The sequence below is a fragment of the Engraulis encrasicolus genome, chromosome 9, assembly GCF_034702125.1.
Source record: "Engraulis encrasicolus isolate BLACKSEA-1 chromosome 9, IST_EnEncr_1.0, whole genome shotgun sequence".
NCBI lineage: Eukaryota > Metazoa > Chordata > Actinopteri > Clupeiformes > Engraulidae > Engraulis > Engraulis encrasicolus.
The window spans coordinates 42,238,470-42,254,127 of NC_085865.1; the positions used below are offsets into that span (position 1 = coordinate 42,238,470).

At 44.2% G+C, this 15,658-nt stretch overlaps 1 protein-coding gene across 1 annotated transcript in view; it reads right to left on the reverse strand.

Annotated features, from left to right (window-relative positions):
• Positions 1-240: 240 nt before the first annotated feature.
• The window catches only part of rec8b (REC8 meiotic recombination protein b), a 45,782-nt gene continuing 30,364 nt past the window's right edge, over positions 241-15,658 (reverse strand). Inside the window, exons 15-19 of the mRNA XM_063207185.1 lie at positions 8,249-8,297; positions 5,472-5,544; positions 2,429-2,566; positions 1,463-1,575; positions 241-1,015 (exon numbers count right to left, since the gene is read on the reverse strand). Of these exons, the coding sequence (XP_063063255.1) occupies positions 942-1,015; positions 1,463-1,575; positions 2,429-2,566; positions 5,472-5,544; positions 8,249-8,297 (447 nt within the window). The 3' untranslated portion in view covers positions 241-941. The remainder of the gene's footprint in view (positions 1,016-1,462; positions 1,576-2,428; positions 2,567-5,471; positions 5,545-8,248; positions 8,298-15,658) is intronic.

Here is a 15,658-nt window from a genome sequence, read left to right on the forward strand (position 1 = left end):
TGACAGTCCTCTACCGCCAACTAGAGTTCAGCTTGGAGTACAACAGGCCTGTCAACATCCAAAATCAGTAAGTCTCAACCACTCAGGACTTTGTGACAACCATTCAGGACATCCAAAATAGTGAAAAGTAGGGTCTGTTTTCTGAAGATAGGTTTCCTGACTATAATACGTAGCCTACTACAGTATCAGTATTCTACAGTATTTGCTTCTCCAGACCAAATGATATACCACACGTCTAAATAAATAGATAAATAAATACATTTATTCATAAATATAACTCACATTATATAACAGTAGAAAATACAAGTAGAAAATGAACAATTCAAATATATCAAATTCTGAAGTAGATACATGGTATCCAATGTATAAAATAAACAATGGAACACATGGCAGTTCAGATGACTGCAAAATACAAAATATAAAATGTGAAATTCATTAACTGTCTGAAAGAAGTTCTGATAACCATAGTTTGAATAGTAATAAATAAAGTAATAAATAAATATATACATAAATAAACAATAAATAACACTAAATATGTATAAATACAAATGTAAACACAACACTGAATATTAAAATCAAACACTACATATTAACTCAAACAACAAATACCTGGCCATGGATATAAGTTAATGCATAAAATACAAGGTATAACTCTCAGTTTAACACTGAATTTCTCCAAAATTCATGGTATAAATAATGAACATGTAAAAAAACAAAAGTGCATCAATCGCCATTATATAAAAGGAAACTATGTAAAAAATACCTGATGGACATTTAATGTGTGGGTGTGTATCTGTGTATGTAAGAGAGAGCATGGTTTAGGACAGTAATGTTTGTGATAGAAAAGAAGGAGAACTGTGTGTGTGTGTCTGTATGTGTGTGTGTGTGTGTGTGTGTGTGTGTGTGTGTGTGTGTGTGTGTGCGTGCGCGTGTGTATGTGATCAAGCCAAGGTCAAGATGATGGGGTCGAAAGGCTTGGGCTGACGGACTTTCATCTTCCCCTGTTTCACCAGCTCTGTAATATATAAAACACACACACACACACACACACACACACACACACACACACACACACACACACACACACACACACACACACACACACACACGCACAATACATCAATATGTGCAATTTGTCAACCCCTTCTAAAATCACATATATTTGATATAAATAAATAGCCATATCATATCCAGTCTCACCCCTTAAACATACACACAACCACGCACTCACACATCGACATGCCAGAGCAAGACAAGTAAACAAAACAGCACACTGAGTCACGCTCACCTCCCACACAATAACACACACACACACACACACACACACACACACACACACACACACACACACACACACACACACACACACACACACACACACACAAACAAAGTAACCACATACACTCACACACACACACAAGCAAAGTAACCACATACACACATACACACACTTTTAGCATACCAAGCATCTTGTAGAAGGTTTGCGCCGCAGTGCGTCGGTTGGCCTCCGGGGGCAGTAGTGACTCAAATGAGGTGTCCCTCTGCTGGGATCCCAGCAGGAGACTGTGGGCCGCTCTGCAACAGCAAGAGAAGACGTGTTGATAATATAAAACACTGAGTCAGATGCACATGAAATGGCAAACAAACCCACCACTTAAACCCACACACACACAGACACACGCACACACAGTGATATATTCACACACACACACACACACACACACACACACACACACACACACACACACACACACACACACACACACACACACACACACACACACACACACACACACACAGTGAAACTCACATGGCGTGCATGGCATTCCAAGGCTGTGCCCTATAGGAATACTGAACTAAGCATGACATGTGCAACCCACACACACACAAAAGTGCACATTAATATTTCAGCAGAGCCAAGAGTTGAGCTCTAAACCCCTGTACCATAATTATACAGTCATACCTCTCCCACTCACACACACAGAAACACGCACACAGACACACTCGCTGACACACACACACAAACACACACACACTCACACACACAAACACAAACACACTCACAGACACACTCACACACACAAACACAAACACACTCACAGACACACATACACACAAGCAAACACACAACCACACATGCATACCCAATAATATGCGCCTTTCTTCTTTTCTGTTCACACATACACACACACACAAACACACAATTGCAGAGACACACATACACAACTCACACACACTCGCAAACACACATATACACACACACATGCAAACATGCAACCGCACATGCATACCCACACACAAACACACTCACACACAGACACAAATATATACACACACACACACACACACGAGCACACACACACACACACACACACACACACACACACACACACACACACACAGACACAGACACACACACACTGTGTACCTGTAGAGGCTGTCTGTGGTGACCTCGGTGGTGTCTCCCTCTTCAGGCAGCTCGGGGGGTAGTGCCGTCATGGCGTCCTCCATCAACATCTCCTCCTGGATGGGCTCCATGGGCGGGAGAGGCACCGGCACCTCCACGCTGCACACACAACACATTATATACTGTATTATGGAAGGTAGTAACGGTGGTTCAACAAATGAGTTACGCCCCCGGGCCACGCCCCCTCCGACACCACGCCACGCTTGAACGGCAGACGGTATGATTTTCTCCTTTTTCGGCAATTCATGATTCCAATAACTTTAAAGTTCATAATACAATGTCTTCTTCCTGCAGTTCATCACAATTATGACCAGTGGTGTAGTCTACTTTTTTGTGGTGGGTATACTGTATATATTTGTGCTATTCTAAATAATGGATCAATACATTTTAGGTGGGTATACTGCGTTCTATGTAGACTACACCACTGATTATGACAATGATTATGGCCTAGAGGCTGAACATTTTGGGCAGTTCAGCAGTTTTCCAAGTGTCAAAATAAACTGACGTTGCTAGGTAACAGACGTTGTGTCCGTTGCCATTGACCGCTAGGTAACTAACCAACATTCTGTCTGTTGCCATTGACAGAGATCTACTGTTTTATAGACAAACACATCTGTTATACAGAGAGAGATGTGTGAACGTTGGGGAGCCCAATTCAGAGACGATCTAACAACATTACCTCTGCCCATTCAAGTGAACGGCACATTCTACAGAATGACATCGAGCCATGGAAGAAATACTATGTATGTACTACAACACAGCCTGCTATTCACTACTACTGCCCATTAGAGCAAGGATGGGCTCTATTGGGACCACACACACACACACACACACACACACACACACACACAGCACAACACGCACGCACAAACGCACACACACACACACACACACACACACACACACACACACACACACACACACACACACACTTACATGTACACACACAAACACACAGAGCACACCACACCATACACAAACACTCACTCACACCCACACACACTGCACAGCACAGCAGTACAGCACTCTATCAGCAGGGAAAGATGAGCTGAGCTGCTGAGCTCATTCAACCATACTGCACACACACACACACACACACACACACACACACACACACACACACACACACACACACACACACACACACACACACACACACAGAATACCCCCTCCACCACTACGACACGCACTCCCTCTCACTGGCACTACTCAAACTCTCTCTCTGGGACGAACATGGCACGTGTCCCTAAAAATAGTGCTTTAGAAGGCTCTTCAGGTAGAGTTTCACCCCGTGGCCCTGATAGCAGTGGCAGCAGTAGTAGCACAGCACTCTACTCTACTCTACTACTCACCCATGGCCCATTGGCACTCTACTCTACTGTACTCTACTACTCACCCATGGCCCATTGGCACTCTACTCTACTGTACTCTACTCTGCTACTCACCCATGGCCCATTGGCACTCTACTCTACTGTACTGTACTCTGCTACTCACCCATGGCCCATTGGCACTCTACTCTACTGTACTGTACTCTGCTACTCACCCATGGCCCTTTGGCACTCTACTCTACTGTACTCTACTCTACTGTACTCTACTACTCACCCATGGCCCATTGGCACTCTACTCTACAACTCACCCATGGCCCATTGGCACTCTACTCTACTGTACTGTACTCTACTCTACTCTGCTACTCACCCATGGCCCATTGGCACTCTACTCTACTGTACTGTACTCTGCTACTCACCCATGGCCCATTGGCACTCTACTCTACTGTACTCTACTCTACTGTACTCTGCTACTCACCCATGGCCCATTGGCACTCTACTCTACTGTACTCTACTACTCACCCATGGCCCATTGGCACTCTACTGCACTCTACTCTACTCTGCTACTCACCCATGGCCCATTGGCACTCTACTCTACTGCACTCTGCTACTCACCCATGGCCCATTGGCACTCTGCTCTACTCTACTGTACTCTACTACTCACCCATGACCCATTGGCACACCACTCCACTACTCCACTCTACTTTACTGTACTCCACTGTATTGTACTCTACTCTAACTATACTAAACATCACATTACTCTACTCTACTGTATTCTACTCTACTCTACACTAGTGTATCCTACTTTACTGTACTCCACTGTATTGTACTCTACTCAACATCACATTACACTATTGTATTCAACTCTACTCTACTCTACTCATCCGTGACCCAGATGCAGACTGCAGGCTACTCCACTGTAATCTGCTCTATTCTTCTCCAGTGTAGTCTACCCTGCTCTGCTCTACACAACTCCACTCCACGGTACTCTACTAACTCCTCTCTACTATACTCAATCTACACCACTCTACTGTATTCTTCTCTATTATGTTCTACCTTACTCTAATCTACCACTCTACTCTAATCTATTGAACTCTACTCTACTGCACTCTGCTACTCACCCATGGCCCATTGGCACTCTACTCTACTCTACTGTACTCTACTACTCACCCATGACCCATTGGCACACCACTCCACTACTCCACTCTACTTTACTGTACTCCACTGTATTGTACTCTACTCTAACTATACTAAACATCACATTACTCTACTCTACTGTATTCTACTCTACTCTACACTAGTGTATCCTACTTTACTGTACTCCACTGTATTGTACTCTACTCAACTATACTCAACATCACATTACACTATTGTATTCAACTCTACTCTACTCTACTCATCCGTGACCCAGATGCAGACGGCAGGCTACTCCACTGTAATCTGCTCTACTCTACTCTAGTGTAGTCTACCCTACTCTGCTCTACACAACTCCACTCCACGGTACTCTACTAACTCCTCTCTACTATACTCAATCTACACCACTCTACTGTATTCTTCTCTACTATGTTCTACCTTACTCTAATCTACCACTCTACTCTAATCTATTGAACTCTACTCTACAGCACCATACTCTATTCTACTCTACTGTAGTGCATTTCATTAAAATGTACTTTACTTACCTCTGGCCCATCGCGTCAAGGCCCCTGCCCTCTTTGGAGACATCTGGGGACACCAACTGGGGATCAGATGGACCTAAAAAGAGGACGAAAAAAAGACTCATGAGAAGAGAGGTGAGGTAGTGAAGAGAAGAGGCAGAGAGGTGGGGGAGTGAAGAGAGGCAGTAGATGCAGTACACAGGGTTCCCACTCTATGGCAGACATACGTGTACATTTCCAGGGTCCTGCCGTGGCCTAACGGTAGGGCACTGGGTTACTACCCTGCCGACCCGGGTTTGATTCCGGCCCAGGTCATTTACCGGGGTTCCCACACCTTTTTCATGAACAAATTCAAGCACTTTTCAAGCACCTTCAAGCACCAAATTTTCAGTTTTCCAGCACCTTTAATAGGTCGCGGGAAGGGGGTATGAGGGTCCTCCCCCAGAAAATGTTGTGCTTTTAAAATGCAATTTCCTGCATTGTAATCAATTTTAAGATGTCAAATGGCAAATCCCATCTGACATATCACTCCTTCAGATTTTTGATGTACCTGAACAATTTATTTCTATTATTTGGTTTACTGAGTTTGACTTGACACAAATTTCAAGCATTTTCAAGCACTTCACCAAAATTCAAGCATTTGTACAACCTTGAAAACACTTAATTGAAATTCAAGCATTTTCAAGGAATTCAAGCACCAGTGGGAACCCTGCAGGTCTCTCCTCCACTGACCTCTCAAAAATAAAGGCAAAAAAACCCCCATAAAATTCCAGGACTTTCCCTGACCATAAAATAGAACTTCCCTGACCTCTCGTAAAACTAAATGCAGAAAAGATTGATAAGAAGAAGACATTTAGATCCGTGGTAAACAATTTGTGAAAGCCAGTCTTTCCATTTGCCATTTTCTTTTTTTCATACTAGTTTATTGTGTTCATTCAAATTTCAGCGAGTTCATAAACAATAATTCATTTATAAACACATTTTCAAAACAGAAATAAAAACAATAATAATAATAATAAGTTTAAAAACAAAACAAACAGAATCACATATATTAAAAAAGAATTGCCATTTTCAGTCAACTCTCTTCAGCAGTTGCCAATCTTGTTTGCCTGAAGTGAGAAGTTTCTTGACGTTTTCGTATTCTATAATGTTGCGGGAAGTATTTTAGACAAAACAAAAGCAAAATACTGTTAAAATGCCATGATATTCCCTGACTGCACATGCAGAATGTTCATATTCAATGACTTTCCAAGAGTGGAAAGACTTCTATTGAATTTCCATGATATTCCAAGAAATCCATGACCAATGGGAACCCTGAGTACAGTAGAGAGGCAGGAAGGCCTCTGGTAACACTTTATTTTAATGTTTCACTATTACAGTGGATCTACCACATAAGGTAGAGTGTAATAACCAGTGTAACAATATTTAATAGCATGTAATACCAGTGTAATACCATGTACCAACCCTTACCCTAACCCTAGATGTAAGTACAAAATTGGTACATGGTGTTACCATGGCATTACATGGTATTAAATATTGTTACCCTAGTTATTACACCGTAACTAATGTGGTAGATCCACAGTAATAGTGAGCCATTAAAATAAAGTGTTACCAAGCCTCCTTAGAGGCAGTGCAGAGAGAGGCAGGGGGAGGTGATGTGGAGAGGAGGGCAGAGTATAGTAGAGTAGAGTAGAGGTCAGACTGCAACACACATGTACTGTACGTAAACACATGTAAACACACATGAATGTACATGCATGAACGCACACACTCGCACGCATGCAAACACACATGCATAACACATGTACCTCCTCATCTCTGCGTGTACACACACTCACACACAGACACACACACACACGCACACACACACACACACACACAGTGAGAAAAACAGCGCCAGCACGATAATAAAAACAGCCTTAGCACACACACAGGGCACACGTATCACCCATTCCCCCTAAATTCGAGGGCACGTGAGGCAAATTATAAATAGTACGAGCCCTCCATTGTCATTTTAAGAAGCATCCATCATGCTCGTCCAAGGGTAACTACTGCAATGGCAAATACACCGTTCTCTCCCCAGCTCTTCTTTCCTCTCCCCCTCTCCGGTTCCCTCTCCTTCTCTCCTCTCCTCCATGATCAACTCCCTTTTCCATTCCTCTCCTCTCCCTTTTTTCTCTTCCCTCTCCACTCCTCCCTTTTCCCTCCTCTCCTCCCCTCCCCTCTCCTCTCCACTCCTACTCCCTCCTCTCCACCCTACTCTCCTCCCCCGTCCTCTCCTCCCAACTCTCACGTGCTCTCCTCTCTTTTCCACTCCTCTCCTCTCCTCTCCCCTGTCGCTGTATCCCGTGCCCCTGTCAACGTGTATTGCAGAGATCATGAGAGGGATTTATGGATCTCCACATTAAGAGTGGCCTCAACCCCGTCCGGTGATGGAGTGCAGTGGGACGATGATAGGGCCTTATTTACCTAGTGTCACTCTTCATTCACAATGCAACCGTCTGACGATGTATAACGGTAGGCGTGTCTGATGCACAAGTTTTCTTTTCATGTTTTTACATACGGTACATACATGTGATGTGATTGACTGCCGGATCCTTTGCTGCTGTCGAAGTTCAACATTTCTTTTTATTCAGTTTTATTTTATGTTTTTTACGTGTTTTTTTATAAATGTGATGTTGTATGCTGGGTATGTGAGCAGTGTATGTAATGCAGTGTGTGAAGCCCAAGACAAATTGCCCCCTGGGAACAATAAAGTACACTCTACTACTCTGTACACACAGGGAGGAGAGGTCACTCACCTGACACCTCTGACGTGTAGAGACCGGACTCAGCAGAGTCTCTAGCAATCTGAGGAGAGAGGAGAATGGGGGGGATGGGGGGAGGGGGAAGAGGAAGAAGAAGATGACGATGAAGAAGCAGATGAAGATGAAGAAGAGGGGGAAGATTTAAGAAGAGGGCGAAGAAGAAGAAGAAAAAAGGAAGGAAAATATGAAGAAGAGAATGAGAAGAGAATTAATAGAGGGAGGAGAGGAAGAGGAGAGGGGGGTGGGAGGAGGAAGACAAAGGCAACGTTAGTGGTCTGAAATCCCATCTATATACATGTAGCTACAGACTACGCCTATGGGTGCAAATCAATATTTGTCCTTCGCTCCTTTTCCTGTGTACTGTGGCCTCTCGCCTGTGCGTCATCCGGCCTCCGTGGAGAGAACAATAAAGTTTCCCTGCTGTCGACCAGAGCAGAGTGACTTGTTGGGAGCTTTCTGCAACTCAACATCCACATGAGAGAATGAGTGCGTATACATGCAGTTCAGTATCCCGAATATCAGGCATATCCCGGTTATGATCATATTCGGGATGAGGTGTTTATATGACCACAAAACGTTATATCCCAGTCTACATTCTTGGCCGTTATAGAATTCTCTTCAAATTCGTGTAGCCTGGATACCAGCTACAGCGTTCTATGGGAAGCCCCTGTATTCGGGATAAGGTGGTTACATGCGTCAGTATCCCGGCTTCTTTCGGAATACTCCACCTAGCATATCCCGATTTCTCAGTATCCCGAATAAGGGCTTATTCGGGATACTGAAGTGTTTATATGCTCAAACACAAATTCGGGATACTTAATATCCCGATCATATTCGGGATACTGAACTGCATGTATACACACTCAATGACTTTTGATTTACATTCTTGTCAAAATACTGAATTAATTAGTGCGCTATGTGAAATTAGAATTCAGTAGCCTATGTATGCATACATCTTCGGTCTTGCTGGAGAACGTGGCTTCTCGTGATCAGGCAGGAGAACGGCTGTCCATGTGGCGGACTGATTATAAAAGTGCTTCACGGGGTCGCAGGACCACTGCACTTGAGGAGCATAGATTGTAATAGCAATGTAGCGCAGGCTATTGACAAGGTCGCTGGCCATGGTGCTGAAGTACTCCCGATCCCGAGTGGCTACAGTTTCCAACTGAGAGCTCTTCCCTGAGAGCTGAGTATATGCACAAGTTCTGAACGGACACCCCCTGGCCGGTTGATGGTAGAGCGAGCAGAACCAAGGAGGGCTGAACTCCGGACAAATCGATCGAGACGGTGTAGGGGGTGAACGGGGCAGATGGTGGGTGCGCGAATTTCTGCCTGGGAGCAGGTGAGCGAGCAATAAAGGCGGTGTAGATAATTGAAGGGCGTGCCAGATGTCATTGCACTTGCAATTCCGTCGAATGGTGGCTGAGAGGTGAATCAGGTGGATAATTAGGCGTGCCTGTCTTACTCACTGAATACCAACAAATGACAGATGAGCAGGGAATAGAGTGCAGGTGTTAATTTAGACCTGTCAAATTTCATTACGCTTCTCCCGAACTTTTGTTTTTAACAAAACGTGCATTAAAACCTTCATCATCGATGACATCAAGCCACAAGTAAAGGCCACAGTAAAAGATGTGAGGGCAATGATTGACTCGCACCCTCTATGTGCTGTGCTGAGGTCCACTCGCATCCTCTATAAAGGGCCGTACACACACGTCGCTGCTAGTTACTCGCTCAGCGAATGAACTCAATAGAATGTCAATGTGTCCCAGCGAGACTCGCAGGCGAGTAGGCAAGTACTGTACAAGCGATGCGATGTGGGCAGATTCCGAGTTGAAAATATTTTATCTTCGAGCGAGGCGAGTAAGCGAGTAACCAATTGGAATGCAGAGTTCGGTACTTCTCGGCTGTCCATTGGCAGTTAAAGCCGCGGGAACTTTCAGCGAACGTTCCATGAAATAGTGGCGAGTAGGCGAGCAAGCGAAAAGCTAGCTTTGTGTGTGTACGCCGCTTAACTTTTTTTTAGGGCGACCAGAACGGCGCCGGTGCCTGTTCCCACACCAGTTACATTCGGCACTGAACTGAAGTGCTCACCTGCAAACCACCCGCATTCATACCAGACTGAACTTTTCCACACTGTGACTGTGTGTTACTGTGTGTGTTACTTGCTGACACCACAGTGTCGTCATGGTTCGTAGAGAAAAATTAAGTATTTTTTCGGTTCACATCGCAAAACAACTTTCCGGTTCTCGAACGTTCAGACTTGCGACGTGAACACGCCAGCCGGTGCGAGATTAGGTGCGGGAGCGGACACCGGCGCGGTTCTCAGTCGACCTGAATCTGAACGCGCCTTATGGGAACATTTACTGGCTTGCAGTGTCCTGCGTCAGGGCAGAGGTGGAGGTCTGTAAAGGATGGAGCAGCTCTATTAACGAGAGAACTCCACAGCGCATGCTGGCTGATCTTACAAAGCAGCGCCGTTTCAGATTGCTACTATAGCAGTAAAACAGCCATTCAGCTCTCTATTAACACTGTCATACACATAAACCAGTGGTTCTTAACCTGGGGTGCGGGCACCCCCTGGGGGTGCGCGAGAGATTCTAGGGGGTGCATGGAATTTTGTTTGTGTACTTGCAAACATTATAATTAAGTCCAAATTAAACAAGTTTTGGTTCCCATTTAAAGTCATTCGGGTACTGATTGTAATGAATCACTCATTTATCATTTTTTAGTGCATATACACATGTAGGAGTTTATGTTGGGGGTGCGCGGCTTGTCTTCGACACAGGTAAGGGGGTGTGCTAAGAAAAAAAGGTTAAGAACCACTGACAAACACACTGCAGACACACTGCAGACACACTGCAGACACACACACACACACACACACACACACACACACACACACACACACACACACACACACACACACACACACACACACACACACACACACACACACACACACACACACAGAGGTCAGCTTGCTCTCTTATTTTTAAGCACTGTTATACAGACAAACACAACAAAGCACAAACACGGATACAAACACAAGCACACGTCATCCATCGTGCTCTTTTTAGAAAAAGCTATGACGCATGCATACAAAAACACACACACACACACACCACAAACACACGCGCACGCACACACCGGACACCACAAACACATGCACACGCACGCCATAAACCCGTGGTGATCCAGGTCTGGAGGCTGTGAGCTCTACCTATTAAGCTGTTTGTGCAGCCCGAGTGTCATAATTAGCGGCCCCAACGACAGAGATGGTCAACGTGAGTAAACACACACACCATTCATTACTACCTCCTGTTTGTGTGTGTGTTCCCTCACGTTTACTACACACACCATTGATTACCACTGTATGCAAGTGTGTGTGTGTGTGTGTGTGTGTGTGTGTGTGTGTGTGTGTGTGTGTGTTTGCGCCCATGTGTCTGTAAGTGACCCCTGCTGAGATGTTAACCGTGAGGGCGTGCACACACACACACACACACACACACACACACACACACACACACACACACACACACACACACACACAATATTGATTTCTGCCTCAGGGGACTTGCTGTTTACCATCCTTTATCAAGCAGCTACCTCCTCCCAGAACAATCAGGGATCATCACAACAACCTCCCCAACCCTCTACGTACGTACAAGCGGAGGTCTGTGTGTGTGTGTGTGTGTGTGTGTGTGTGTGTGTGTGTGTGTGTGTGTGTGTATGTCTATGTATATTCATTCAACGTATACATCTCTTCTTAGTAGTTGGATGTATGTGGACATGTGTGTTTTTGATGTACGATGTAATACATAACATGCTGCTGGAGTCTGACACTTTCATTTCCTTGCATGTTTGTATGTGTGTGTGAGAGAGAGAGAGCGTGAATGAAACAGAGAATTTGTCTCGCGCGCGCGAGATGCCAAAAACAAACCAGCAAGTAAGCTCCACTTCAAGTGGTTGTGTCCCGAACGTCTTTTGAAAAGGCCAACGAATTTTGAATTGTAATGTTTATTTTGAAGAATAGCCTACTACTACTACCACTACTATGCCTTTCAAGGAAGAGTAGCCAGTGGAGAAGAATAGAACGTCAACTTGCCATGCCCGTCTCGCTGCCTTGCATCTGGTTTGACCCTGATTTTATGTGTGTGTGTGTGTGTGTGTGTGTGTGTGTGTGTGTGTGTGTGTGTGTGTGTGTGTGTGTGTGTGTGTGTGTGTGTGTGTGTGTGTGTGTGGAATTCGAGACGATTCGTCTAATGAATTGTTGAGAGGGGACCATTCGAACAAAACGTTGGACCATTCGTAGAAGGCATGGGGCGTTTCGTGCAGTACCTGAGGATTTTTCGTACAAGACCTAAGGACGTTACGTTCAATCCATGCAGACCTTTCGTGTAACTGGGCAGATATTTAGTTTAGTCTGCCTATTTTATTAGCCTATTATTTTTATATTTTATCAAACTTGTGTGCCTACCACCACAATGCAATGAAAACAAAAATCGAAACATGTAGAAAGTGCGTGCGTCTCTATTTTTTTTAATTAATTATTCATTTTAGTTCAGGCTGCTTTTTTATCATTAGGCCTATTTTATAGCCTATTTTATATATACTATATTGTAACGGACTGCCTCTACCTCCTCCGGAGTGAGATAACAGCGTTAGCCCCTGTGAACTACACATGCAGCCTATAAAATGGAGTTAATTTCAAATGGCGGGTGCCGTCAGGAAGCAACAAGCCGAGAGAGCAAGAGAGAGGGAACCATGAAGTGTGCGCCGAGAAGATCACCATTCGCAAGAATCGCTAAAGCCAGACATTGATGTGAGCTGTTCCAAATTGAGAGGGTTTTGCAAAAGTGCACTACTAAACATAAGAAAAGATATTGTGTTGATATGAATTATTTCTAATGTGTTGGTCACTGATTTTTATTCATTTTTGGAAAGGTAACGGCAGTCTTGCTGCCTGGCTGGCGCCCATCTCATAACTACAGTCGTTTGCACCACTACAATATCAACGAAATGTTTTAAAATGTACAACATCAATTTAAAGGTAGGCCTAAGGGATAATGTATTGTCCACACATGACTATAAGAAAATGTTTCCCTACGGGGCGAATAACACCCCCGACGCCGAAGGCGGAGTGCTGTTATCTCTGAAGGGAAATGTATTTTCCGTAGTCACGTGTGGACAATACATTATCCCGCCTTTACCAACATTATAAAGCATACATAGTTAACCATAGTTTATAGCGTGCGCAAAGAAAGATAGTTCGTGGAACGCTCATAATTTAAACAGGTTAACAAGCAACATGATTTGGCTACTTTCTAACTTGTTACAGCCACATTGCGCTTCAAACTGTTTGCAGGCTGCCTCGTTCACCGCGCGATATCTACTAAACTCGGGTTCATAACAGGATCATTTCTATCTAATCGGCGACAGTATTCCAGAAAAAAGCATAGACAACCCAAACACTGATGTGCGCCCTGACCATCATCATTAGCCTATCGATCCTGATACAGGCCTATCAAAGGGCATTGATGGCTATGGACCTTTTCAGTAGCCTATATTGGGGAAGTAGGGTCAACGTCGTGATTCACCGTTGGTGTTTGTATCAGCACGCCAAAAGTTACCTCACTAACGTTAATGATGTGCTTTGCTGAGTAACCTAGCCAAATATATCCAGATAATCGTGAATTATGCAAAATAAAGTCTGCCAACATGTATTGCCATTCTAGGAGCGATAAGGAGAATGCCGCACAGGCGCGGAGAAAGGGTTCCTTTGACACAGAGAATGCTCTGTGTGGCTGCGCGCATGCAGTGTTTAGTTTGCAGGTTTCAGGCAAATAATGGTGATCGATACGCCCTAGGTCCATAAGACTAACAGTAAAACAGGGACAATGACAAAAGGGATGAATTGCTTGAGGAAATCAAAAGGGACAGAGCGAAGTTATGACAACAAATTGACGTGCACCATTATGCAAGGCTACATGTAGTTATGATGGGTAACCAATCAGTTACCGTTGCATTAATAATATGTATGATAAAGATGACTTCAGCGCAGGATATCAGAAATAAACAAGACAGCGCAGATGGGTTTTAATTTTTAATATGGCCACATTCTGCGTCAATACGCCAATGCCTATTAGGCTATTTATCATGAAACCTCAAATCGGAAGTAGCCTATCTTGTACCCAGCACTTTTCAAACCTTACTCGGGTTTATGGTAATTGTCCGGGCCAGCACTTTTGAAATCAAACGGACGCCCTTGCCTGCATGACATGTCATTTGCATGATAAGAGCACGGACGATCATGGACATACGATGGTACACACATAGCCACACACGCACACAACACGGTTCAGTTCAACGTTTATTGACCAGCAAGCGAGCAGCGTAGTAGCCTACCAGCTGATTTGCTCTGGGTTTATTGACCAGCAAGCGAGCAGCGCAGTAGCCTACCAGATGATTTGCTCTGGAATCTCGAAATGAAAACTGGGAAAAGTGTTGCAAGAACATTGAACTCATTTAGTAGGCCTATCATTGTGCCAAGCGTGTGTCGCAATATTGTAGGCTACTGGGGATATGTGTTGGGGAGGGCATTAACATTAGGCCTATGACAAAAACATTATCGGGGAGGATTGAGGATAAATCTTGTTTCCTTATTAATGGAAAATTAATTCCATGCTAATTCCAAGTATTCAAGAACCTAAACAATATGCTCCACAGTTCAAGGGTTAGGCTATTTATTCAGTGAGGTTGTGGATATGACACCTTTCCTCCGCGATCGCGGATAGCCCCCACCTTTGCGCTTCTCATCTGGCTGTCACGATATGGAACGGGAAGAGACAGTTCAAGACAAGCGGCATGACTGCAATTGTCAATACAGTAACCTAAAAAAACTGTTAACTGTTCAGCGGTGTGTAGTCAAATTATCACAGCGGTGGTAGATGATTTTATGAAGACCTGGAGGACAAAAACCAACAGACACAATTGCTGAGTGTGTATGCAGTATTTGTAACGAATGATTCTCCTGCCAGGATAGCGTTGGACTACAGAATAACCCATTTACATGTTGAATGTTGAGAGGAGGCATTTTGAAAAGTCGAAGACCTATTCACGAGGATATCATAGCTACCTTTCCTTGTCCCATGCACTACAAAATATTCCAGAACCTCATCTGCGATAGGCTAAACACAATTTATCCAACAAGCTTGTGGATAATATTGCCACCTTTCCCCTCTCCTGCGGTAGCCAGTTGCCTTCTCAGAAGAAGCAATCTGAATCGGAAAGAGAGCGCACTGTTCAAGACCCGCGGCAAGACTGCAATGTCATCTGGTTTGTGGTATCAACCTTCAGCCAAAACGGTGACAGACCCTTTTTTATAAGATAGACCTACCTTAT